This window comes from Mesoplodon bidens, assembly GCF_964165515.1.
Source record: "Mesoplodon bidens genome assembly, chromosome: X".
Lineage (NCBI taxonomy): Eukaryota > Metazoa > Chordata > Mammalia > Artiodactyla > Ziphiidae > Mesoplodon > Mesoplodon bidens.
Genome location: NC_138163.1, coordinates 49,012,185 through 49,039,878, shown reverse-complemented (window position 1 = coordinate 49,039,878; position 27,694 = coordinate 49,012,185). Strand labels below are relative to the sequence as shown.

Below are 27,694 nucleotides of genomic sequence, written 5' to 3'. Positions count from 1 at the left end.
AATGCTGGAGCATTAGAGTGGCCTGCTCTCCGGGGGCTCACTGCCTTGAAGATCCGATACACTGACCGTTGCCTTCTTTTCCCCTTCAATGCTGTCAGCCAGGAACCCTCACTTCAACTGTGCATCCCTTAGCTATGGGAGGGGGGCTCCTGGAGCCCAATTTCGGTCCTGATGATGGGCCAGAACCGTGTCACAAAACGCACTGGTTGAACCTCCTCTATGGCTTCCAGAGGACAGGCAGTCTGGTTCACTGGAGGCCCGAGGGTCAGGGAATGACCACCAGTCAACTAGGTCCTGATTCCTCAAAGGTGTCCAGTATTTTCAAAACGCAGATTGAGCCTGGGTGGTCAAATTACTACTTTCACCACAAAAAGCAAACTCTTGGGCATACGCTGTTCCAAGTGAAAAGCACATTTTGCGTTTTTGCAGAGGGGAGGTGCAGGGCGGGGTGCCCCACGCCGCCGACCCCCGGCCCAGCTCTCCAGCTGCCAGGGAGCTGGAACTGCGGCTGACCCGGGAATGACTGCAGACGCCAGAAGGAGCAGAGGGCTGGGCGGCACACAGGCTGTGGTAGGAGGCGGGACCATGCATCTCGTTGAAAGGCTCCCGGCGCCTGCCTGATTGGCGAAGCTCGCTTGCCATCGGGGTGGGCGGAGCCAGTTGTGCGCCGGGCCTCAGGCCCGCCCAGCGGCCGCCAGAAGTGCGTCAGACCCATCGTTGTCTGCAGCGGCTGGGTTCGTGGTCGGGGTGCTGCGTGGAGTGAAGTTGCTGGGCTGCTGCTCTTCTTGCCCCTCCCTGGCTCAGGGCCGCTGGTCGACCCGCACCCTCCGCGCTCCCCTTGGCCTCGATGTTGTCACCTTACAGGCGGCTCTTTGCAGAAGCACGACCTCCTCGGCCCGCTCCTCTTGGTTATCCCGCGCCCCCCGTCGTCTATCGGCCTCCCGCTCTGCAGCGGTCTCCAGGGTTCTCGGACGGTCGGAGCTATGGCGTCCCGACATGCGGCGGGCCGCTGTGCGCCTACTCCTCATCAGGACCCGGCCCTTGGCGGGCGACGACCCCAATCCCAGGTGGAAATTCCACTTTGGCTTCTGACCTCTCCTCGCCTGATGTTCCTGACGTCGTTCTGGACTTCTTTGATTGGTGAGCGGGGTCGCCAGGCTGCCATGAGCTGGGCGGGCAGAGGGTGAGTGGGCGACCTCTTAGAAGGAGACGGCTGGAGCAGACGTGGGTCTGGGCTTTTGAACCGCTGCCCACGCGCGCTGCCTGCTGGCCAGTCCGTAGAGGAGTTGGTGGTGGGGCTGGGCACGTGCAGCTGCGATGGAGCCCCCTTGTTTCAGCCCCTGTGTTGCTGTGGTACCTAATAGCGCTGAAATGGCGGGGGTCGGGGAGCTACCGCCCCAGGGTCCACCCCTCCATCTCCAGGGACTGAGTTCTCCTCAGCCAGGTATACTGGCCCCTGTGTGTGTGTGCGCGGGGGGAGGGGGTGATGGTGCGGTGAGGGCTAAAGTTAGTATTCCGTGCTGAGTTGAAGGCTGGTAAAACTGGGAGGGCCTCGAACGGCCTAATCCCAGATTCCGCTCCCCACTCTGCTCCGCCAGATAGGGTCCTCTAGCAACGACCCTTCTTATTAAATGCACCGGATGCATTCCTGCTTCTTACCCCTGAATAGACCAGGGTTCAAACCCGTGTCCCCTCCATTGGCAGGCGGATTCTTTTTTTTTTGTTTTCGCTTCGCGGGCCTCTCACTGTTGTGGCCTCTCCCGTTGTGGAGCACAGGCTCCGGACGTGCAGGCTCAGCGGCCATGGCTCACGGACCCAGCCGCTCTGCGGCATGTGGGATCTCCCCGGACTTGGGCACAAAGCTGTGTCCCCTGCATCGGCAGGCGGACTCTCAACCACTGCGCCACCAGGGAAGCCCAGGACATTCTTGTAGGTCGCCATTGCCACAGTGCTGCCACAACATACTCATTACATTTTTATGCAAACAATCACACATTCACTTACCCATATTGTCACAAACAGGAATTAACTCACGTAGGCACGTCAAAACAAACATGCTCACACCTCCCAAGAAGCTCACAAGTTATCTCAAACTCAGAAAAAAGTACACTCACACACATACTTCCACACATTCTCTTATACGTGTATACTTACATTCACATATCACACAAAAACACACGTACACAATCATCACATAGGAATATGCTGACATGCACTCACATGCTCACCAATTCACTCATACAGATGAGTACACACAAAATATTCACTTAAACATACAGACTCCTTCACAATAAGGCACTCTCAGCCGTGGAAAGGCTTGCATATACCCAGTAACGTACACTCACCTAGTAACAAGACGCTTTCACACATGAACTCCTAAGAACATGCTGATGAATTCCCTCATACATAAACACTCTCAGATGCACACATACACACACTGACACATTCACTGCACATAAACCTACCCAAGCAGAACTGACACATTCACTGCACATAAACCTACTCAAGCAGTCATTCAACCACATGAGCATGCTGACAGTTTCATGCACATAGAGACCTATATTCATTTCCCAACACACGCATTCACATTTCATGCACCTGAACATGCTCACGATCAGGACCCTACATATACACTTGCACATAAACATGATCACATTCGTCACGAAGCCCCAGCATTCACTCACATAAACTCACAAACATACTCCCATGCTCACATTCCACTCATACAGTGTACTCACACTTTAACAAGCTCACATAAATAAACACAATAAACCCTCACACCTACATGAATATGCTATCATTCATGAACATGCTCACACATTCACATGCACACACAAATGCTTTTTCAATAAATTCAAACATTTCAAATATAATCACACTTGAAGACGTGTAAAAGTTCATATACTCAGGCTCTCAATGTGCATGCTCACCTATAGACACACAATTGCGTTAACACACGTAGTGTTGACTCATCCAAATGTACATACTGACTAAAAACTCAATACTACTCATTCACATTCACACCATATGCTCGCACGTTTACTCAGGTATGCTCACAACTTCACTCATTTCCACGAGCGTGGTCAGACATTGACTCCCTCACTTGAACATGCTCACAATTTCACTGATGTACATACTCAGAGCTGCTCATACAAACACACTGATACATTCACTCCATAAAAATGAGCTGACACCTTCACTCAGTCGCATACCATGATTACCGTTTCTCTCACAGGGATACCCAAAAATATACTCTCCAGTGCTCCCATTTAGCTACCCACATTAACATGCTCACCATCAGGAACATGCTCACGTATGCCCTTGCACACAAATATGCTCGTGCTCACCACAAAGCTCACGCATTCATTAATCCATACACTCACATGAACTCAAGTCATGCGCTCACATTTCACCCACACAGTATACATGCATGAATATGAGCATAAAATACATTCATACACGCCCGTGAACATGCTTTCATCCAAGCATACACTCACAAGGTAATGCATACACATGAACACCAAGAAACCTTTACTTGACCACTCAAATATTCTTCCGTGAGCATACTCCAAGACACGTACAAATTCACATAATCACTTTCAAAAATGTGCATCCTCACATATACGCACAGGATCACACACTGACTGACCAACATTAAGATGAGTATAGTTCACTTCTTGCAGTGAACATCCTGACGAGTTCCTCACATATGTAAACATGCATACATTTGCACTCACACACACACTTCCCTTCACTCACACAATCATGCCGACAACTCAGTGAGTCACAGCAGTATTACCACACATTCACACAGATGAATATGATGAAAAATTCATTCATACGCCATACATATTAGGTTTAGAGTTCCACAATCACACGTTCACTTTCAATTTTATGCAAATTCTCATTGTCTCAAACGGAAACATGCTTATACATTCACTTGCACAGAAATCTTGTTACAGTCACCAAGAATCTCACAAATTCTTACAACACATAAAACACTTTCCCTTACAACACACTTTCACACATGACCTTACTCAGATGTACTCCCACATAAACAAGATAAAAAAGAAACCCACCATATAGTCACTACACAGAAACATGCTAATGTGTCTGTACATGCTCACCATCCATACATACAATGAGTGCAATGAAACATCACTTGAAAAATGCTTGCTCACAATGAAGGGGCATGAGCAGGCTCACACATACACTTACACAGAGACATACATATATACACACACTCACACATTCATCACTCAGCAAAAAGTTTAAGCATTCAAGCATCGAAATATGCCCACCAAGTCACTCATATTTAAAGACGTGCATTCACACACGCGGACTGACACATTCAGTCACACAACGTGGTGACATTCACTCAGCCACATGACCATGCCCACATTCATTCACACACAGGCTCCCACTGAGACATTCACTTACACATGCAGATTAACATTGAGAAGATCAGGATCATGCTTGTAAGAACCCTCACACAAAAACATGCTCACATCCACTATGAAACATAACAGTTTAAAACACACATATGTCAAATTTCAAATGCCATCCTAACACACTGTCACATGTATAAGTTTACACATTCATTCTCACGAGTGTACATGCTTACATATGTTCACACGCTCAAACATTCCCTCAGTCCTGTTAACATGCTGATAGTTCACTCACTCAAATGCACATACAAACTGGCTCACACACATACCCATACTAACATATGCACACTCAGATCATCAAACATTCCCACAAAGTAGCTCGTACCACACTCGCATAAGCATAATCACATACTCACTTATACACACGAAAGGGATTACAAATTCCCTCACGTTCTAGACACATTCATTGCATGTATATGCACACACTCACACATTCACTTTTCCACGCAAATTATCATTGTCACAAACACAGCATGCTTACAGACTCACTTGCTCAAGAACATACACTAAGAATCTCACCCATTCGCTCAGTTACATAAAATCACATTCACTCACACATGCTCTCAGAGTAGGTTATTCAAATATAGTTGTACGTTATCAAGATCACATGAAAACCACCTGCTCATACCCGCTAATATGCCAATAGGATTGCACATGCTAACAAATGGACGCGTAGAGATGGGAACACAAATATTCACTTTGTAAACACAAATTTACACTTAAGAACGCAATCACCCATGAGCCGGCTCACACTTAAACCATCATAGAAGACATGCTTGCGTACATAAACATGCTCACACAGTCACTCACAAAACATACTCAAATACTCATTCAAATATGCCCACAAAGTTGCTCACATTCAAAGACATAGCAACATTCATGCATACCGACACATTCACTCCTTCGCACAAACCTACTCAAACGGTCACTCAATCACACGAGCGTACCCACAAATTCATTCACACGGGGACTCAAAGATATATACTAAGATGCTCCCACTAACACATTCACTTACACATGCACATTAATATTGTGAAAATCAGGAACATGCTCCCATGGACACTTACACATAAGTGTGCTCACTTCTAGGTGAAGGTCCAGTAGTCACTCACAGAAGAAAATACACTCACATGCACTTACACTCATGTTTGTATTTCACTCGCAGAAATACACTGAACGATTCAAGTCACGGTAATAAACTATACATATTCACTAACTCAGAGAAACATGATAACAGCTGTACACATGGTCACAAATTTAAACATACAGTTGAACACACAAACATGTCAGCATACACAGATGTACAGGTTCACATATTCACTCTAAAGAAGATAAATGCTCGCATAGAAGCGCGTGGTTACACATTCACTCACATTACCACTTGCATTCACTATGCAAATGCATATAGTGACAACTTACCCACATCCATACACATGGTAACTAACGTACATTCACACCCAAATCTTCATACTTTCACACACTCACAAAAAGTATCCCACACCTCACTCACTTTCATGAGCTGAATTACGTATTCATTCACTCATGAAAGTGATTACAAATTAACTCACTTGCAGATATGCTCATTGCAGTTATAAACACCCATTCACACATGCACATTATTATTGTCACTAAGAGTAACAAGCTCATATATTCACTTGCACACAAATATGGTCACACCAAGCTCACAAATTCACTCAATTACACTACTTAAGAATAGTTGCATTCACTCACTCACATGCTCACAAATTACTTTATTCAAATATATTCACTCATTTATGAGATCACTTGAAAAACAAACTCACTGACTGAGAACTCAGCATTACACTAACCTGCATTCACATGCTTATAAATTTATTTATACAGATGAGCACACATACATGTTCACTGTAAGTGTGCAGATTTACAGCCAGGAAATTACTCTTGCCCCTAAACCGTCTCACACATAGCCTGTTGCACACAGATATCCTGCCTTACATAGAGGTACACATTCACTCAGAAAGCACACCAAATATTCACAAACTCAAACTCAAAAATAGACTCACATTCAAAAACACATGCATTTACACTCACACACTGACACATTCACTCTTTCACACAAACATGCTCCAACGTGCATTCAATCAAACGACCATGCTCACACATTCTCTCGAACTGGGATACGAATATATATAGTCAGATGCTCCCACTCACACCTTCACTTACACATGTCATTCACAGTCTTAACCTCCAAAATGTGCTCACATGGATGCACGAACACAAACATGCTCACATCCACCTTGGAGCTCGAACATTTGCTCACAGAAGAAAATACACTCACATGTCCTTCCATGTACACACCCATAATTTACACGAATGCTCACACTACCTTAACTAGCTGAAAACAGTGAATCTGATACTTATTCCCTAACGTGCTAACATCCATACACATGGTCACAAATTAAAAGATGCACTTGAACACGCACAAACATGTACGTCAACACAAATATTGTCTCAGATTTACATGTTCATATATTCAGTGTTGTGAGTGGACCAGCTCAGATATACGCATACTTTCAAACATTCATTCACTAATATTAACATGCTTAAAATTCACTACTCAGACACGTGAAGTGACAAATTTACTTACACATATACACATATACACATATATACCCCTTCAGACACTCAGGCATTCATATACCTACCCAAAATTTCCCACATCACCCTTGTGAGCAAATGCACACATTCACTTATACACACAAGAGTGATTGCAAATTCGCACACATTCCAGACATGCTCATTGTGTGTATATGCACAGTCCTACACATTCATTTACTCATGCAAATTTTTGGTCATAAATATTAACATAGTCACAAATATAATTGCACACAAACATGCTCACACTGACTTAGAAGCTCACAAATTCACTCATTTCTATAAAAACCCTTACATTGACTCACACATATGGGCATGAATGACCTCATTCGAATATACAGCTGACCCTTGAACAACAAGAGTGTCACCTGTGTGGGTCCACTTATATGCGGATTTTTTTCAATAAATATACGGCTAGCCCTCTGTATCAATGGGTTCTGCTTTCACAGATTTAACCAGCTGCATATCACGTGCTATGTTTATGATCCACAGTCGGTTGAGTCCGCGAATGCAGACTACGGGGATAGAGAGGGCTGACTATGGGACTTGGACACTCTCAGATTTTGGTATCCTTGGTGGGTGCTGGAATGAGTCCCCCGTGAATAGTCTGCAACTACTGTAGTCACATATTAACAAGGTCACAAGAAAACATACTTGCTCATCCACTATACGTGAATATGCTAACATGATTCGCAGGCTTACAAGTTCATTTATACAGATGAGCATACAAAAGTGTTCACTTTAAGCGTGCCAACGTAGATGCAAGAGATCACTCTCACCCACGAACAGGCTCACCTACACACTGTCACAGACAGATGGGCTCACATACATACACTCACACATTCACTCACTGACAAAACACTTAAACACTCAGACATTCTCAAACTTGCCCACCAATTCACTCCCACTCACAGACACACATACATTTACACGTACATACTGACATTCACTCCTTCACACGAACGTGCTCAAACACTCAATCACATGACCATGCCAAGAGATTCATTCACACAGGGACACAAATGCATACATTCAGGAGCTCCCACTCACACATTCACGTACACATGCACATTTTCACTCTTAGAATCAGGAACATGTTCACATAGGTATTCACATACAAACACGCTCACATCCTCCATGAAGCGCAGAATATCCACTCAGAGAAGCAAATACACTCACATGCACTTCCACTCATGTTTATACAGGTTTCACTTACACAAATATACTCACCTGTGAACTAGCTCACCACAGTGAACCTGATACACGTTCACTTACTCATACAAACATGCTAACCCCCATGCACATGGCTGCAAATTCAAGGGTACGCTTGAACATACATTTACAGCAGTCCTCAGAGACTGAAATACTAGCACACTTTGAGATTACAAGGCCGCATATTTACTCTCACAAATGCACAAGCTCACGTACATGCTCACTTGTTCACTCACATTATCATGCTTACAGATAACTCACTCAAACACATATACTGGCAAATGTACTCACACATACTAACATACATTCACACTTGGTGGCTCACCGTTCACACACACACAGTAGCCCCACCTCATTCAGATTATCATCATCAATCATGCACTTAAAACATAAACATGGTTACAAGTTCACTCACACTCCAGGTACACTCATTTCATTTACACATGCACACACCCATTCCCTTACCCATATAAAATATCCTTGTCACCAACAGTAACATGCTTACATATTGAGTTGCACAGGAACATGCTCACAATCAGCAAGAAGCTCATGATTTCATTCCTTCACTTAAAAAACCATTACATGCATTCCCATATACATGCTCCCTTTTTCAAATATATTCACACATAAACAAGAACACACAAAAAACACATTTACCCCCAACTACTCAGAATTATGCTAATCTGCCTTCACGGGCTTACAAATTCATTCGTACAAGTGAACACACTTAAATATTAATTTTGAACACAAATTTGCACCTACGAAAACACTCTCACCCATGAACATGTTCACACTTATGTCACACAGAGATATGCTTACATACAGTCACATGTTTGCACACTCCCTAAACACACTCAGATTTGCCTACAAATTGAAGTTTAAAACACGTACGTTCACATGCATCCACTTACACTTTCACGGCTTCACATAAACATGCTGATATATTCAGTTAATTTCATGACCATACTCATAAGTTTACTCACATGGGGACCCGAATATAAACACTCAGATGCTTCCCAATGCTGTTACTCACACTTTCACTTGCACATGCACATTCTTGAAATCAGGAACATGCTTACGTATAGATGTACACACAGATATGCTCACATCCACCGTATAGCTCCAACATAAGCTCACAGAAGAAACTCGCTCATATGGACTCACATTCTCACATTCTCTCACATGAATATGCAGACACATTACCTAGCTCAGCAATGATCCGGACACATTCTCTCACTCACAGGAACATAGTAACATCAATATTGTCAATAAAAAAGTATGCCATATGGAGTTTAAGGCATGGAAGGCTTTTTTCAGGACCATTGTAATAGGGGCCAGGGACTATTGCCATAGGGAAAATAAACTCAACTCCACATACAAGACAGACAGATGACAGTTTATGGCCAACAGGGAGGGTGAGGGAGTTAGTGAATGGCAGATTACTGAGAGGAACTTAGGTATTGTGTTGGTTAATTTTAGGTGTCTATTTGATTTGAGTAAAAGATGCCCAGATTGTTGGTGAAACATTTCTTGGTGTGTCTGTGAGCAAGATTCCGGAAGAGATTAGCATGTGACCTGGCAGACTTAGTCAAGAAAATTGCCTTCATCAATGCAAGTGGGCATTATCACAATCTCTTGAGGGCCTGAATAGAACAAAAAGGCAGTGGAAGGATGAGTTTTCTCTTTGCTTGAGCTGGGACATCCATATTATTCTGCTCTTAGACATCACTACTCCTAGTCTGGGACCTTTGGACTTGGACCAGGATTTGCAGCATCAGTCCCCTGATTTTTGGGCCTTCAATCTTGATCTGGGACTTTCCTGTTTGTCAGGCCTTCAGACTTAGAGTGGTTTATACCACTGGCGTTCTTGGTTTCCCAGCTTACAGACAGCAGATTGTAGGACTTCTCAGCCTCCATAATCTCATGAGCCAATTACTATAATAAATCTCCTCATCTATATCTATATCTATATCAACATCTATATCTCTATATAACAGAGAAATAGCATTAATATAAAGATATATCTATAAATATACAGATATTAGATATCTGACATAGCTATCTAGATATATATACCTACCATTGATATTGATCTGTAGATATAGATAGATAAGCTATCTGTATGCCTATCTGTTTCTTACTGGTCCTGTTTCTATGGAGAACCCTGACTAACACAAGGATGAAGGGAGGCTGGGGGGTGGAACTTGATTAGACCTCAAGAGGAGGGATGAAGAGCTTAGATACCAAGGAGGGGGGATTCTTGCTAAACTGGCCTAGGAGGATTTTTGCTAAAACTGGGCTTGGCAGGCCAAAGATAGGATCAAGCTTGAGGCCTAGTGAAGAAGAGGACTCAGAATGGCCTCAAGTTTGGTTAAGAAGGGAGTTACTGTGAGTTCCCCTTCTTGTGCAAGGCAAGAAGAGGCATTCTTTTTTCCTGTGAACAATATAAGTCCATTTCTCATTCAGTCACCTTTTGTTCATTAAGGAACAACTGAGCCATCTGCTGATGTTTGGTAGTAGAGGATATTTGCTGGATCATGCCAGCAATGAGGCATTTAATGAGGAGGGTTTCTAAGAAAAGGAAAAGAAAGATTAATGTTTGTAGTGGACTATTTGAAGCCAGCTTCTGAGTCCAGAAGGACAGCCCATTGAAGATGCTGGGCTTGAAGCATGTTTAGATGGTGGAGTGAGGATGGCAGTGGCAATCTGATGGATTTCCTAGTTTACAGTGGATGTTTTCTGATGGCCTAGACATCAGTTAGGTTTGGGTAAGATCATCCACAGTCATGATTATTTCGTGGAGCAGAGCATGGAAGATAAAGTGAATTTCCCGAGTGGCCCACACGGCAGCAGTTCCAGGCACGAGGATCATACATGATCTGCTGCAGGGAAGAGTCCTTTGAAGTTTACATCAAGTTGTCCAACTTCAGCTCACAGGGCTTCTTTAGATCCTGTGAAACAAAGCCCGTTAGAAGAAAACCTAAGGATCCAGTAAGAATCTGGGTGGTCAGCTTTGAGTTCTCTGCGATGTCAAATCAGGAGGGTTGGAGAAAAATTGGAAACATTAGTTTGAAGAGTTGTAGCCAGATGTTGAAGGAAATTGGAAGAATTGAGAATTTGGTAAGGACTGACAAAATGTGTGAGATAGCAGGAGCTAGTCCAATTCACATGTAGGTAACACAACCACGTAGTTTACAAAGAAGTGCAAATTAGCTGAAAGATAATGAACGGGACCAGAATCTCATCCCTCACAAGGGTGTGTTTTGTATTGAAATATAAAATTTCACTCAACCGTCACTTCCTTTTTTTTTTTTTTTTTTTTTTTTTTTTGCGGTACGTGGGCCTCTCCCTGTTGTGGCCTCTGCCGTTGCGGAGCACAGGCTCCGGGCCGCTCCGCGGCATGTGGGTTCCTCCTGGACCGGGGCACGAACCCATGTCCCCTGCATCGGCAGGCAGACTCTCAATCACTGCACCACCAGGGAAGCCCCGTCACCTCCCTTTTGATCAAAGATAATCAAAGTAAGATTATTCTTGCTTATAGAGTGTCTGGTCTTACTAGATTTGGCTTGCTTATTTGCACAATTGCAGCAAGAATGATAATTGACCACATAGGCCATTTTTAGTTTACTCTGCTGGAACTTTTCAGAAGGAGTCTCACTCCGATTGGACTTTTAAAAGCCTCTCAAAGCTAGGAATCCAAGCCCAAATCTCACCACCACAATTCCCCTGCGGTACCTATAGATCTGGGTAAATTAATCTCTTCTTGAAGGCCCCCAAAATATCCTAAGTTTCCTAGGCCTGCCAGGAGGTGACCTCTCCCACTCACCTATAAGGCTGAGAAAGCTGTAAACCAGGTTCCAGGCCCATTTTCCCAAGAAGACTTCGTAAGCATTGGCTCCATAAAGTCACCTTTAGTTCCTTAAAACTATCTGGTCATGTCTGATTATATATATTGTTCTCAACTATGATAGTCTGGGACTTCCCTGGTGGTCCAGTGGCTAAGACTCTGTGCTCTGAATGCAGGGGGCCCGGGTTTGATCCCTGGTCAGGGAACTAGATCCCACATGCCACAACTACGAGTTTGCATGCCACAACTAAGGATCCCACATGCCGCGACTAAAAGACCCCACATGCCACAGCTGAAGTTCCCGCATGCCGCAACGAAGATCCCTCGTGCCGCAACTAAGACCTGGTGCAGCCAAGTCAATCAATCCATCACTATTTTTAAAAACACTGTATTCTTTCAAAACATGATAGTCCACTCAGAGCTTTGGTCATATAGTCAAATCAATTATGTTCTGTTCCCAGGAGGAAGGATTCTTAGTGAACCTAAGCAGTTCATTGTATTACTGTGAAAATAAGAATACTTAGTAAGAATATTCAAATTCTAGAGTGATCAGGCAGGCAAAAAAAGATAAATACTTCATTTCTGCTTACAGAAGTATGATCTACTAAACTGTTATGAATTGTAGATAGCTGAAGTTAGAAAAGTAGGCAGTTCTTTATATCCAGAAAACAGAACATTAAAGCATCAGCAGTAGTGCAAGCAAAAGCCATAATCGTCCTTGACCAATTCATTCAGCCCTATGTAATTCTTGTTGTGCTTGATCTTGGGTTAGCCATCTCATGAACTTATCAGCTTCTCCAGGAGAATTCTGGAAATCCTGACTCAGGCCGGTGGTACGGTCTCAAAGTTATTTAAGCAATGCCATTAGGAGTTCTGTGCCTCAAGAGTACCTGGCATAGTCCTTTCTGTGGGACTCCAAGATAGTGCCATTTTGTTGACGATAATTACTGTGGCCTGTAGCTGATTGCAAGAGCTTTCAGGGAGGCATCAAACTAAAACAAGTGTGGATGACAAAAGAGTGAAAATGGCCATGGTAAAAGACGTGATGAAAGTTCATTATAAAAATGATGCAATTGCCAAGGACATTTGGTTGTTTCTGTGGCATACAACATTTTAAGACACTAACTGGCATGACAGCTGATAACATTATGCTGATGTTGTCTAATTCTAAGGCAAAGCAGCACCAAGATACGTCATGGACAGCAAGGGCACTGACATTTATAGGAATTAATACAACTTCTGAAGTATTTGTATTAATAACATTTTACACATAGAAATATAAACTAGAGAAGGTGAAGCATCTCTTCATATTTGGCAGTGCTTCCTGTGCAACTCAACTTATCAAATAAACCTACTTATTGTAACATCTCTCATTTACAAGGTGAAAGAACAAACTCTGGATTTTCCGCAGGCCCTCTGGGAAATATCAGTGTCAGTATGAGATCAAGCAGATTTCATTTAGGATTTGAATTTGGAAAGACCAAATATCACTAGTTGTTAGAAATGGCAAAAGATTTGTACACTTGGCTAAATAGAATCATGGGTCACTAAGAAACTATTTGGCCACCTATTTAACCAGAGTACTAACATAAGATTTCAAAAGTAAATATTGGAAGTAATGTGATTAAAAAGAGCCTTCTCTCTTTTAGAGGTAAGAAGACTCATTTATCTTACAAATAAAGGACATGATAAATCAACAAGAAGCACAGGAAATTATTCTGATAAGACACAGAATCTCTGCTTTCTATGGAGATTACTTAGAAGGTAAGGAAAAACCTATTATCATCTCTTATTAAGAGCAAACCTAAGAGGGTTTTGTCTTAGCAACTTTCAAATATACAATATAGTAGTATTAACTGTAGTCATCACGCTGTACATTACATCCCCATGACATTTATTTTATAACTAAGAGTTTGTACCTTTTTTATGGCCTCATAGCTGCGTTTCATTTTTTAATATATTTTTATTGAAGTGCAGTTGATTTACAATGTTACGTTAGTTTCTGGTGTACAGCAAAGGGATTCAGTTATATATATAAATATATATATACATATATACATATATATATACACAAAGACACACATTCTTTTGCATATTCTTTTCCATTATGGTTAACAACAGGATATTGAATATAGCTTCCTGTGCTATGCAGTAGGACCTTGTTGTTTACATATTTTATGTATAGTAGTTTATATCTGCAAATCCCAAACTCCTAATTTATCCCTTCCCCACCCCCTTTCCCCTTTGGTAACCATAAGTTTGTTTTCTATGTCTGTGAGTCTGTTTCTGTTTTGTAAATATCAATAAGTTCATTTGTATCATTTTGTACTAGATTCCACATGTAAGTGATATCATATGATACTTGTCTTTCTCTGTGTGACATACTTCACTTAGTATAATAATCTCTAGGTCCAACGATGTTGCTGCAAATGGCATTATTTCATTATTCTTTATGGCTGAGTGGTATTCCATTGTATATATGTACCACGTTTTCTCTATCCATTCACCTGTCGATAGACATTTAGGTTTCTTCCGTGTCTTGGCTGTCGTAAATAGTGCTGCTGTGAACATTGCAGTGCATTTATCTTTTTGAATTAGAGTTTTCTCTGGATATATGCCCAGGAGTGGAATTGCTGGATCATATGGCAACTCTAGGTTTAGGTTTCGAAGGAACCTCCGCACTGTTTTCCATAGTGGCTGCACCAATTTAATTTCCCACCAACAGTGTAGAAGGGTTCCTTTTGCTCCACACTTTCTCCAGCATTTAGTGTTCGTAAACGTTTTTTTTAAATTTTATTTTCTTTTCTTTCTTTATTTGGCTGTGCTGGTTCTTAGTTGGGGCACGTGGGATCTTTGTTGCCCCGTGCAGGATCTTCATTGCACGTGGGATCTTTTAGTTGTTGCATGCAGGATCTTTAGTCGTGGCATGTGGGATCTTTGGTTGTGACATGTGGGATCTTTCAGTTGTGGCATGTGGGCTCTTACTTGTGGCATGCGGGGTCCTTTAGTTGTGGCATGTGGGATCTAGTTCCTCGATGAGGGTTTGAACCTGGGCTCCCTGCATTGGGAGTGTGGAGTCTAAACCATTGGACCACCAAGGGAAGTCCCTGTTTGTAAACTTTTTGATGATGGCCATTCTGACCGGTGTGAGGTGATACCTCATTATAGTTTTGATTTGCATTTCTCTAATAATTAGTGATGTTGAGCATTGAAGAAGATGTCTTCTAATCCTAGTTTTTTTGAGAGCTTTTATCATGGAAGTTTCTTGAATTATGCTAAAGGCTTTATAAATGTCTCTTAAGATGATCATGAGGATTTTTCTGGTATTCTGTTAGATGTATTACACTTTGATTACTTTTTTTAATATAAATTTATTTATTTTTATTTTTCTCTGCGTTGGGTCTTCATTGCTGTGCGTGGGCTTTCTCTAGTTGCGCTGAGCGGGGGCTATTCTTCATTGCAGTACGCGGGCTTCTCCTTGCAGTGGCTTCTCTTGTTGCGGAGCACAGGCTCTAGGCGTGCCAGCTTCAGTAGTTGTGGCACGTTGGCTCAGTATTTGTGGCTCAAGGACTCTAGAGCGCAGGCTCAGTAGTTGTGACACACGGGCTTAGTTGCTCCGGGGCATGTGGGATCTTCCCGGACCAGGGCTCGGACCCGTGTACCCTGCATTGGCGGGTGGATTGTTAACCGCTTCTCCGGCAGGGAAGTCCCTACACTGTGATTTCTTTTCTTTCTTTCTTTCTTTCTTTCTTTTTTGCTGCTGTTGCGTCTTCGTTGCTGCATGCGGGCTTTCTCTAGTTGCAGTGACTGCAGGCTACTCTTCGTTGCGGTGTGCGGTCTTCTCATTGCGGTGGCCTCTCTTGTTGCGAAGCATGGGCTCTAGGCACGCAGGCTTCAGTAGTTGTGGCACTTGGGCTCTAGAGCGCAGGCTCAGTATTTGTGGCGCATGGGCTTAGTTGCTCCGTGGCATGTGGGATCTTCCCAGACCAGGGCTCGAACCTGTGTCCCCTTCATTTTTGGGTGGATTCTTAACCACTGCTCCACCAGGGAAGTCCCTACACTGTGATTTCTTAATGTTAAATCAACATTATATTCCTGGGATACAAATCCAAATCAACATTATATTCCTGGGATAAAAATCCTTTGGTCAGGGCATACAGTCTTTGTGTATGTTCTTGGACTGCTACAGGCATTACACCCAAGGAGTCTAGGTCGTTTACAGGGAGAGTCCAAAACGGGTTCCAAACAGGCAAGTACAAACAGGCAAGAAACTCATACAATATGGAAGATTCTCTTCTATCATTATACACAATCATGCATGAAGTGAATCTTTTTTTAGAATGAGAAAAAGTTCATAATGAAAGAAGATAACAACTACCATGAACAAAAATTACAAAATATCACACACACACACACACACACACACACACACACACACACACAAACACACAATGCCACATATGGCATGATTCCATTTCTATGAAATGTCCAGATCAGGCAAATCCATAGTGGCAGAAAGGAGATTAGTGGTTGCCAGTGTTTGAGGATAGGAGGGAATGGGGTATGACCGCTTCCTGGGTATAGGGTTTGTTTTTGAGTTGATGAAGATGCTCTGAAACTAGATAGGGGTGATGGTTGCACAGCATCGTGAATGTACTAAAAGAACTGATTTGTACATTTTATTTTTAAAACTTTTTATTTGATTTGTCCATTTTAAAGTGACTGAAATCATTAATTTTATGTTATTTTATTTTCACTTTAGTTTAAAAATAATAAAGGAAGAAATGTGCAACCCCGTCTTAACAGAGAAGAGGCTTCTTGTAAAAAAAAAAAAAAAAAAAAGCCTGAGTTGGGACGTTAAGGATGATTAGGGCTTAGAAAGTCAGTTTTGGCCAAAGCTATGCATAAGGTCTAGTTAGAGGAATGAAGATGGGCAAAGATCCATTAGAAGAAAGAGAACATAGCATATTTGAAGGATTAAAAGATGATCTGTGCAGCTACAGCAGTGAGCATGGAATGTGTTCATTTTGTGATGTATCCAGACATTAATTTGCACTTACTCTGTGCCAAGCTCGACATCAAGTAGGCCCTTGTAAAGTATTAGCTCATTAAATCTGTACAGCAATCCGATGAGGTTGGGACTATTTTTCACCTCATTTACTGATGGAGAAATTGAGAATTATTATAGAAGACAGGATTTGAGATATTAACTCCTGAGCCCAAGATCTCACAGCCTGTAAGTGAACTGGAACTTTTATCCAGGCAGTCTGGTTTGAGAGCTCACACCCTTTAACTGCCACAGCTGCCCAAAGACACCAGGTCCTGCCTCTGCAGGGCAGCTCATCTCATGAGTTTAAAGACACAGGGGATTGGAAAGTGTTTCTGTGTAGAGTTTATGTTTACAGTTTGCCTAAAGTTCAACCGAAACAAGCTTTACCCATACACTCACACACACCCACTCAACCCTCCAGATACGTTCCTGAGTCATACAACGTTTTTGCTTCTACATAGTGTTTGCACAGATTTTACCTTTAGACCTCCCAATTCTTCCCAAATCTTAAGGGTATTTTGAAATCCTTCAGGTAGAAACACTGCCTCACCTGAGAGTGGTGTTCCATCAGGGGCGCAGGCAGAGGTGTTGAGTATATCTGAGGCTAGGATATTAAACCAACATATGGGGAAGGAAGCTTTTTTCCTAATCTCTGAGTTTCCTAGGTGGCCATGGGAGAAAGAAGAGAAGTCATTATGTACATGAAATTTTCTACATCAAAATTAATGATATATGTAAATTTCATTAAAATCTGTCAGTGGTTCCCTATTTACTATCTAAACATGAGTACACTTCCTAACAAAGGTCTTAAATTTTGTTTTTGTGTTTTTGGAAGTGGGTGTGACTGATGTTATAGTCACTTCTGTGTTTATTTTGTGTCAGAAGGCACACTGTTTGCATTCTTTGTCAGGATATATAAGAGGAAGTAGATGCGAGGTAAGTAAAATTTGTTTAATATCTGAGCTCAAAATTCTATAACCTGTTCTAAGTTTCTGGGTCTCTGTCAACCCTATTTTGCCTTTCCAGCTGGCTCACTATTAAGCTGTGCCTGTAGAGATTTCCTGAGAGAGACAAGACGTCTGAAGGAAGGAGAATCTACCATGTCTTGTCTCTGTTCCTGTTCCTCTCTGTATCACCCCCAAAGACAAGAATAGTCTTGCAAATGAACTTTTATTACTTTATTTATTTTGTTTTTATTTATTTATTGTTTTTGGCTGTGTCAGGTCTTCGTTGCTGCGCATGGGCTTTCTCTAGGTGCGGCGAGCGGGGACTACTCTTCGTTGTGGTGCGCGGGCTTCTCATTACGGTGGCTTCTCTTGTGCAGCACGGCCTCTAGACTTGCGGGCGTCAGTAGTTGTAGCACGCGGGCTCAGAAGTTGCAGCTCACAGGCTCTAGAGCACAGGCTCAGTAGTCGTGGCTCACAGGCTAAGTTGCTCCGCAGCGTGTGGGATCTTCGCGGACCAGGGCTTGAACCCATGTTCACTGCGTTGGCAGGTGGATTCTTAATCACTGTGCCACGGGGAAGCCCTCTGATGAATTTTTAAGAAGAATTCTTTGATATGTCTTTTATATAATTGTGATATGTTCTTTATCCTTTCATCGGCCCAGAACACTTAGCTTGTCTCCATTCCTTGGCTCTTGTGAATAATGCTGCAATGAGCATAAGGGAGCAGAGCAGAAATCACCTCCTTTGGATCTGTTTTCAGGAGTGGGATTGCTGGCTGATCTGACAGTTCTACTTTCAGTCTTTTGAGGAACCTCCATGCAGTTGTCCACAGTGGCTGCACCATTTTACTTTCCCACCAACAGGGCACGAGGGTTCCCTTTTTACCACACTCTTGCCAACACATGCTGTCTCTTGTCCTTTTGATAATAGCCATCCTAATAGGTGTGATGTCTTAATTGCAGCTTTGATTTGCATTTCCCTGATGGTTAGTGATGCTGAACACCTCTTCATATACCTATTTGCCAGTTGTATGTCTTCTTTGGGAAAATGTTTATTCGAACCGTGTGCCCTTTTATTAATTATTGGTTGATGTTTTTTTTTTTGCTGTTGAGTTGATTGAATTCCTTTTATATTTTGCATATTATCCCCTCAACAGATAACATGATTTGCAAATATTTTCTTCTGCTTCATAGGTCAGTTGCCTTTTCATTTTGTTGATTGTTTCCTTTGCTGTGCAGAAACTTTTGAGTTTGATGTAGTCCACTTGTTTATTTTTGATTTTGTTGCCTTTGTTTTGGTGTCATTTCAAAAAAATATCATTGCCATAACCTATGTCAAGGAGCTTACCCCTGTGTCTTCCTCTAGGAGTTTCACAGATTCAGGCCTTACGTTTAAGTCTTTAATCCATTTTGAGTTCATTTTGGGGTATGGTGTAAGATAAGGCTCCAGTATAGTATCTTTGCACGTGGATATGCAGTGTTCCCAGCAGCATTTATTGAAGAGACTATCCTGTCCTCATTGTGTGTTCTTGGAGTTCTTGTCAAATAGTTGAACATATACGTGTGGGTTTATTTCTGGGCTCTATATTTTGATCCATTGGTCTATATATATATATATATCTGTTCTTATGCCACTACCATACTGTTTTCATTACTATACCTTTGTCATATAATGAAATCAGGAACCATGATGCCTCCAGGTTTGTTATTTGTGGGGTGGTTCATCAAAGGGTACAAATGATCAGTTATAAGATGAATACATTCTAGGGATCTAATGCACAGCATGCAGATTTAATTTAAGATATTGTATGGTATGCTGGAGACTTGCTGAGAGAGTAGATCTTAGTTTTATCCCACGCACCACCCCAAAAAACCTTCAGCTATGTGAGGTTATAGATGCATAAATTAGTTTGACTGTGGTAATCATTTAACAATGTGTACGTACACCAAGCATCACATTGTTCCCCTTCAATACACAAATTTTATGCGTAAATTATACTTCCATATAGTTGGAGGGGATGGGAGGAATGTGTATCCTGTTCACATGGAAAAAATTAATTACTATAAACTGTCAGAGGTGAAGCACAGTATTTGGGTTACTAGAAAAATAGACTTTTAGTCAGCTGTCTTCAATAAACTCAATGAGCAAAAGGAAACAGTGATCAAAGAACTAGGAAACAATGAGAAAGATGTATCCCAAAGAGATAGAAATTATAAATAGGGACAAAGTAAAAGATCTTCAGCTGAAAAGCACAGTAAGTGAAATGAAAAATTAATAAAAGATGTCCAACAGCAAATTTGAACAGGAGAAAAAGAATCAGCAAAGTTTAAAAGGTTAGTTGAAATATCCAGTCTCTGGAAAGGAAAAGAGGAGCAGAAAAAGCAAAGAATGAAGAATAATGAGCAAATCCTATGAGACTTATATGCATCAGCAAGCTTATCAATGTACACATAATGACAGTGGCAGAGGCAGAGGAGAGAGAGAAAGGGGCAGGAAATCTTTAAAGAAATGATGCCTGAAAACCTCCAAACTCGGAGGAAAGACATGAATCTACACACCCAGTAAGTTCTACAAACTCCAAGCAGGATAAAATCAGAGATCCCCACCTAGGCACATCATGATCAAATTATCAAAAGTCAAAGACAAAGAGTGAACCTTGAAAACAGCAATAGAAACAACTCCTCATATACAAGTAATCGTCGGTAAGATTTGTGCGCATTCCTCTACAGAAACCACAGAGGACAGGTGGCATTGGAATGGCATATTAAAAGCGTAGAACAAATGAACAAAAATACCCTTTCCACCAAGAATTCTATATGTGGGGGAAATGAAGGGGAGTTAAAGACATTCCAAGACAAACAATAACTGAGAGAGTACATAGCTAGTAAGCTTGCCCTATAGAAAGTACTGAAAGGAGTCCTTCAGGCTGAATTGAAAGAATGCTGGGCACGTATTTGAAGCAATATGAAGAAATAAACCACAAAGGCCAAGGTAACTACACAGGTAAACGCAGAAGCCAGTATTGCTGCACTTTTGGCTTATATCTCCTTTTTGTTCTCATATATGATTTAAAATACAAATGTATAAAGCATTAACTATAAATCTCTGCTAATGGGCACCAAATATACAAACATGCCGTGTGTCACCATAATTAAATAAAGAAATGGGGCAGAGTTAGGGAAAAGCAGAGTTTTTGAATACTATGGCAACTATCTCCGTATTAATACAAACTTGATTATTATAAAGCTAAGATACTAATTGTAACTCCCAGTGTAACCACCGACACTGCCCCCACAAAAAGCTCCAGCACTAAAAAAAAACTAAAACAGTACAGCAGAAGGAGTGATAAAGGATCACTTTGTACACTATAAAAAGTAATTAATAACAGAAAGTAGAGTAATTGAGGAGTGAAGGAACAAAAAAGACTGACATGTGGAAAATAAATAGGAAAATGTCAGGAAAACTCTTTCCTTGTCAGTAATCAAAACAATAACCATAGATAAAACTGTTCAATGAAAAGACAGCACCAGTGAGTGAACTTCAGGCAGTCACCTTAGCGCTGGATGCTCTGGCCAACAGTTAGCACCATCTGCACATTTTCATAGACAATCAGGCCGTTGTCATCGGTCTGGCTGTCTGGTCCGGCCCGTGGTGGCAGCGACGTTTCCTTGTGTAAAACTGTCCCCTTTGGGGTAAAGAGCCTTGGGAATCTCTTGGCCCACAGACTCCCAAATTATAAATCCAGGTCACACGTGTCTCTACATATACTAAAACCACTACGCAGGGCTTCGCCAAGACCCTCCTTATGGACTTTGGAGTTCCGGGCCTTATTGATGGTGATCGAAGCATGCATTTTACTTCACAGGATACACCACGCTGGGCTCTTGAACAGCCTTCAGTGGACCTTATGCCTCCCTACCTGGCCTTAGGCTGCAGGACTCAAGAGTTCCAGAGTGGCTTACTTCCACAAGTTCAGATTCCATTACACGAAAATGGCACGTTTCTGTCGCTTGCAACACGCCAGAGGTGAATTATAGTATAGGGTCTGACTGCATCCTTTGATGTTTGACTGCTGAGGGCTTTTAAACGTCAACCCTCCCTCTTCCCCACTGCCCCACCCTCCACTCTCTCCTTTGGCACGGTTGTCGGGTGGAGGGCAGGAGGAGTGGGCATCAAACGACACTAGCTACTGCCAGCACAAGGGAACTGTCATGCTGGCCCCATCCACTAATCACAGTAGAACTCCCAAAGCAATTTCTTCCATTCCTGACTCTCTGAAGTCTATTTTGGAGCAGCTTGAAAAGGATGCCCTGCTCTCCCCGCAGAAGCCTCCTCACGTAAGGAATACACTTTGCATCGCGTCTCGGTAGTGTGTGTGTGTGTGTGTGTGTGTGTGTGTGTGTGTGTGGTGTCACCAGTCTTGATTGACCGTTGAACCCAACTTGGGATAGGAGGACTCCATAGTGACTCAGGGTGGCAACAACAGCTCTTCTCCTCAGCCTTCCCAGGAGCGCACTGCAGAATGTGTGCTTCCCATCTGTGAAGCGTTAGGATGTGTCAAATTAGATGTCCTGGATCCCAAGGCAGTGTGCTTACTGGAAGTAAGGGACATAGCTTATGTTCTCCTGAACGTGAAGTTACAGCTGACACCCAGTCTAGCTTCTATGCCCATCAACAGTAGTAACTGGGATTAGCATAAAATAGTTGTTGATTTCTTCCTCGTTTTCAGCATTCGTTACCCGTGACCACTCGGGTAAGTGGGGCTGAGTACAACAAAATGTCTTGGACTGTTGACCGAGAAATGATTCTAGGAAGCCTGTGCTGTTAAGGTCTGCCATGCTGTATTAGTCTGCTCAGGCTGCCCTAATAAAATGCCATAGGCTGGGCGGCTTAAACAAGACAGTTATTTATTTCCTACAGTTCTGGAGGCTAGGAAGCCCAAAGTCAGGGTGTCAGGATGGTGGAGTTCTTGGTGAGGGCCCTCGTTTTGGCTTGAAGATAGCCGCCTTCTTCCTGTGGCTTCACGTTGGGATGGTGGGAGGAGAGTACCATCTATGGTCTCTTCCTGTAAGGGCAATAATCCCAATGTGTGGACCCCAGCCTCCTGACCTTACCAAAACTGAATGACCTACCAAAGACCCAGTCTCCAAATACCATCTCCTGGGGGTGGGGTGGGGCTGGGGACGGGCTTCTCGTATGAATTTGGGAGGCAAGGGGTGTACACAATCCAGTGCAGAGCAGGTGCTCAGACCAGTCTTTAAAAGAAATCTCTCTCTCTCTCTCTCTCTCTCTCTCTCTCTCTCTCTTCCCTCTCTCTCTCTGTCTTCATTTCTTGGAGGCTGCAACGGAATTGGGGAGCCCTGATGAAACACTCTCCAGCTCCTGTCTTTACTGCTTCTTCCACTCTCCATTCTCACTGCATCCATATCGACTCTGTATGTCCTTTTCTAAGGAGCCTTAACAGCATTAAAACCTCCAAATTTGCTTGCTGTCTCTTGTGGGAGGTTTTAAGCGTTGCTGAGATTTGATCTATACAACTTCTCTCTCTCTCTCGGTTTTGAACTAAGTGTCTGTATCAGCGTGAGCTGCCCCAGGGTGGCAACTGGGGAAAACATGCAGGTTCCCATACCCCAGGGCGCCGCCTTTAGGGGTATTGTAGTTTTGCTCTTGCAGTTGTGGAATGAAAAGAAGGGATTCCTGTGCGATCACAGAGGCTGAGGGTGAGCTGGCCCTTTAAGGCCTCCAGGGAAAGTGAAGACCTTGATCAATCATTGGACGGTGGTGCTGTCAATCCTTGGCTGCTGGCAAATGAGCTTAGAGTTGGCGCTGGAGGAAGTGGCCCTTCGTTGACCCTTGAAAGGTCCGCCTCCCGTCACCAGCCAATCAAGCTCTTTCCCGCCTTGTGCGCAGCAGCCGCGGCCCAGTCTCGGTGGGGTGCTCCGCGGGCAGGCCGTCTGCACTTCCCGTAGCGGGGCTCGCAGAGGAAACTTCTCCGACTCTTGTCCCCTGGGCAGCCAGCTTCTCTGCAGCCCCCACCGCGTCCCGGTGGCCCAGCTGCCAACAGCGTCCCCTCCCTCAGCGACACTCAGCGCAGCGGCCGCCATCTTCCCCACGGTCGTCACTGCAGCCCGATCCGTGTCTGGCGTGTCCCTCCAGCCATGTCTGCCACCGAGGAGCGTGGGCCGATCCCAGGTGGCCAGGATAGAGCTGGTGGCAGGGCGGGTGGTGACCCCAGTCCCGTCGGGGTCCGTGCCTCCCCTTCTGGAGGGATGGATGGAGTCGAGGGGGCCGCGGCCCTTCTGGCTTCCCTGGGGCTCTCCAGAGCCCTTCACGGGGAGGATGGTGGGCAGGAGGCCGCCCAGGCCGCAGTGGCAGAAGACTGGGATGCAGAGATGGTGGAGGAGGAGGTGGAAGAGTTTGAATTAGACACTGAGGACCGGGAGGAGGCTCTGTACCAGTCAGAAGAGGGGGAGGAAACTGAGGAAGAGGTCGAGGAGGAGGAAGAGACAGAAGAGGAGGACGAGCATGGGCAGGGAGGCGCGGGAGTTGTCGCAGGCCGCGGGGCGCCCGCGGTGCAGTTTCATTCCCTGCTCCGGGATGTGGCCCATTGTCTTCTGCACCACAGCCACTACAAGGACCGTGTCCTGGTCGGGCCCCACGCCAGCCGCGTGATGGTCAGGCGCCGCTCCCAACGGCCCTCGGACCCTGCAGAGGCTGCCACGCTTCCTCACGGGCAGGAAGACCTGGGAGATGCAGGTGAGGACTGGGGGGGTCGAGTACCAGGCCGAGGGCCCCCCGCCCTGGGAGCCGCGGGAGCCTGCGGAGGGGGTGGCATCCCAGAAGGCAGAGGAACCGGTGGTGGGGGCAGGGGAGGCTGAGTTCTGGGCGGGCGAGGTCCTGGCTGATGCCTCCGAGACCTGGGTGGCTGGGACTTGTGGACCCGTCGAAGGGGCCGAGGCTGGCGAGGCGCGGCCCAGTCGCCTGTCCCTTGCAGCCCCTGCTGCAGCATCGGCCTCAAAGGCAGGGTGCACTCAGCGCTGGCCTCTGGCGGTTAAGCAGCGGGTCAAAGCTCTCAAAAACCTTCAGGCACGATATGCACAAATAGAAGCCCAATTCAATAAAGACCTTTAGGATCTTGAGAAAAAGTATGCCGCCTTCCACCAACCTAGGGGCAAACAAATGGCATACGTCACTTTTGGCTGACGGGCTTCTAAAAATGTAAAGATTCTCAGTACGATGACCTGAGAAAATGATGAAATGGCACAGGGGCACATTTCAGTGGCTGAGGAATCAATGAGATTTGCGGTAGAATTTGTCTTGAAAGCGGGTGAACATTTTCCAGTGAGGTTCTGGCAGAAACATACAAAAATCCGCTCAGAATCAAATGATTTTGATGCCTTCTCCAAAGGGCCAGAAATAATCAGCAGCACAGTGTGTGAGATCTACTGGAAACAGGGGGATAATGTTGTGAAAACTGTCAAGCAGCAAAAGTGTGAGGGCCAAGGAAGTGCTGTATCAACCAGTAGGAACATGACCAGTTATTTTTCTTATTAATTTATTTATTTTCTGACATATTTCTCTTCTCCAGATCCTCCTGAGAGCAGAGAACTAGATTCTGCTGCTGATTTTAAATCGGGAAATGTTTCCCACCACCTTGGGATGCCGAAGTCCGTATCACTCGACACTAAAGAAGAGAGTGAATATCATTATGAAAATGCTGAGGAAGAGAAAGAGGATGGAGATGAAAAAGCAGAAGAAGGACCGAAGCTGGATATGGTCTCAGCAGAGGGCAGCTCTGGAGAACACAAGGTATTATTGTATAGTGCAACCGGTCCTGACATATACCTGTTACTGACAGCTTTATGTTTTGTTTTGTTTACATCCTTAATCTATTTTTTGTTTATCTTTTTAACATCTTTATGGGAGTATAATTGCTTTACGGGGGTGTGTTAGTTTCTGCTTTATAACAAAGTGAATGACCTATAGTATACCTATATCCCCATTTCTCTTCCCACTTGCGTCTCCCTGCCACCCTCCCTATCCCACCCGTCTAGGTGGTCACAGAGCTCCGAGCTGATCTCCCTGTGCTATGCAGCTGCCTCCCTTTAGCCATCTATCATGTTTTTAATTGTTTTTGTAAAATAATAAGAAAAAATTGTTGAAATTTAGTTTTGGAAAAACAGTTTAATGATAATAATGTACTTGTATTCTAGATGGTATAGAAGGAAGTGTGTTCTGAAATGTATTTCATTTACAGCCACAAGTCCTTTGTCCTGTAGCTTTAAGTCTACTGCAGATGGGAAATTTATCAGACCTGGAAATAGAGACCTATATTTTTTTAGAGGTCTAAAATATAGAGACCTATATTTTTAGAGACTGGTCACCAGGAGAAGCAGCTAAAGCGCCTAAGCTGTGCACTAGCTGTACCTTCATCACCTGGCCACAGAAATGAAGTCTCTTGGAATAGCAATGCCTTTGAGAAGGTGACTCCTTACAAAGTAGTAAAAAGTTAAGGATTTCAAATAAGACTGCATTTCATGAGTAATTCACAAATATTAGTTCAATTTAGATGTTTTATTCAAAAGGAAAGAAAATTAGCCATAATATTATTATTGGCTATCACTGAGTTGGTAATTCAATTCTAGTTTCTCTTTCCGCTACCCATTCATCTTTTCCTTTCTCTCTCTCATCTCTCTCTCTCTCTCAGTATCACACTCTTTCTTTCTCCCTTTCTTAATTTTCACACCTGTGGCTGTTTGATAAAAGCCACATTCTCATTTTATAGATATAGAAACTGAAGGTCAGGGCTTATAAGGGATTTATGATCCCTGTAAGGAGCATAGGCTCTTAAGGTGGAAAGACATTTAAATAACAGAGTGGCCTTTGAAGAAAAGAAACTAACATATATAGTGGTTGGCAAGAGAGAGATGTGGTTGGTGTGATGAAATGATGTGCACCCTGACAACCAAGGGTCTGTGTTACAAGAAGAAAACATTTTGTTTTCTCCTTGGAGAGCCAAGAAATGTACATAGTATTGACTCATATTTAGAAAGTCCCTGGTGCATGTTGTTGGTGTACAATTGTTAATTGACTCTTATCCCATCCTACAGTTGGAAGACATTAAAAGAAGTGGACAGCGAAAGAAAAGAAGAATTTGTCCTTCACGGAGATTCTAGTTTTCATTAGCCCACAACACAGGTTTTGTTTCAAAGTTCAACACCCCAAAATGATATTAACTGCTATCTGACTTTATTCTTACCTTTTACATATAAATTTGACAGTATTGTTCACATTGAAAATAAAAGCTTGTTTGACATGAATAAGCTGCAGAGGTTTTTTTTTTTTTTTTTTTTTTTTTTTTTTTTTTTTTTTTTTTTTTTTCTTTTTGCGGTATGTGGGCCTCTCACTGCTGTGGCCTCTCCCGTTGCGGAGCACAGGCTCCGGACGCGCAGGCCCAGCGGCCATGGCTCACGGGCCCAGCCGCTCCGCGGCATGTGGGATCCTCCCAGACCGGGGCACGAACCCGCGTCCCCTGCATCGGCAGGCGGACTCTCAA

At 43.5% G+C, this 27,694-nt stretch overlaps 1 protein-coding gene across 1 annotated transcript; it reads left to right on the top strand.

The window, feature by feature from the left end:
* Positions 1-729: 729 nt before the first annotated feature.
* On the top strand, positions 730-27,694 carry LOC308608566 (uncharacterized protein). Its single transcript, XM_081221796.1, has 3 exons — positions 730-1,140; positions 25,727-25,947; positions 27,249-27,694. The coding sequence occupies exons 1-3, from the start codon at positions 984-986 to the stop codon at positions 27,312-27,314; spliced, it is 444 nt and encodes a 147-aa protein (XP_081077922.1). The 5' UTR covers positions 730-983; the 3' UTR covers positions 27,315-27,694.

Coding starts and splice junctions, on each gene's coding strand:
- LOC308608566 (XM_081221796.1), top strand. CDS start 984: ATGGCGTCCCGACATGCGGCGGGCCGCTGTGCGCCTACTCCTCATCAG. Junction 1,141..25,726: donor GTTCTGGACTTCTTTGATTG/GTGAGCGGGGTC, acceptor TCTCTTCTCCAG/ATCCTCCTGAGAGCAGAGAA. Junction 25,948..27,248: donor GCAGCTCTGGAGAACACAAG/GTATTATTGTAT, acceptor CCCATCCTACAG/TTGGAAGACATTAAAAGAAG.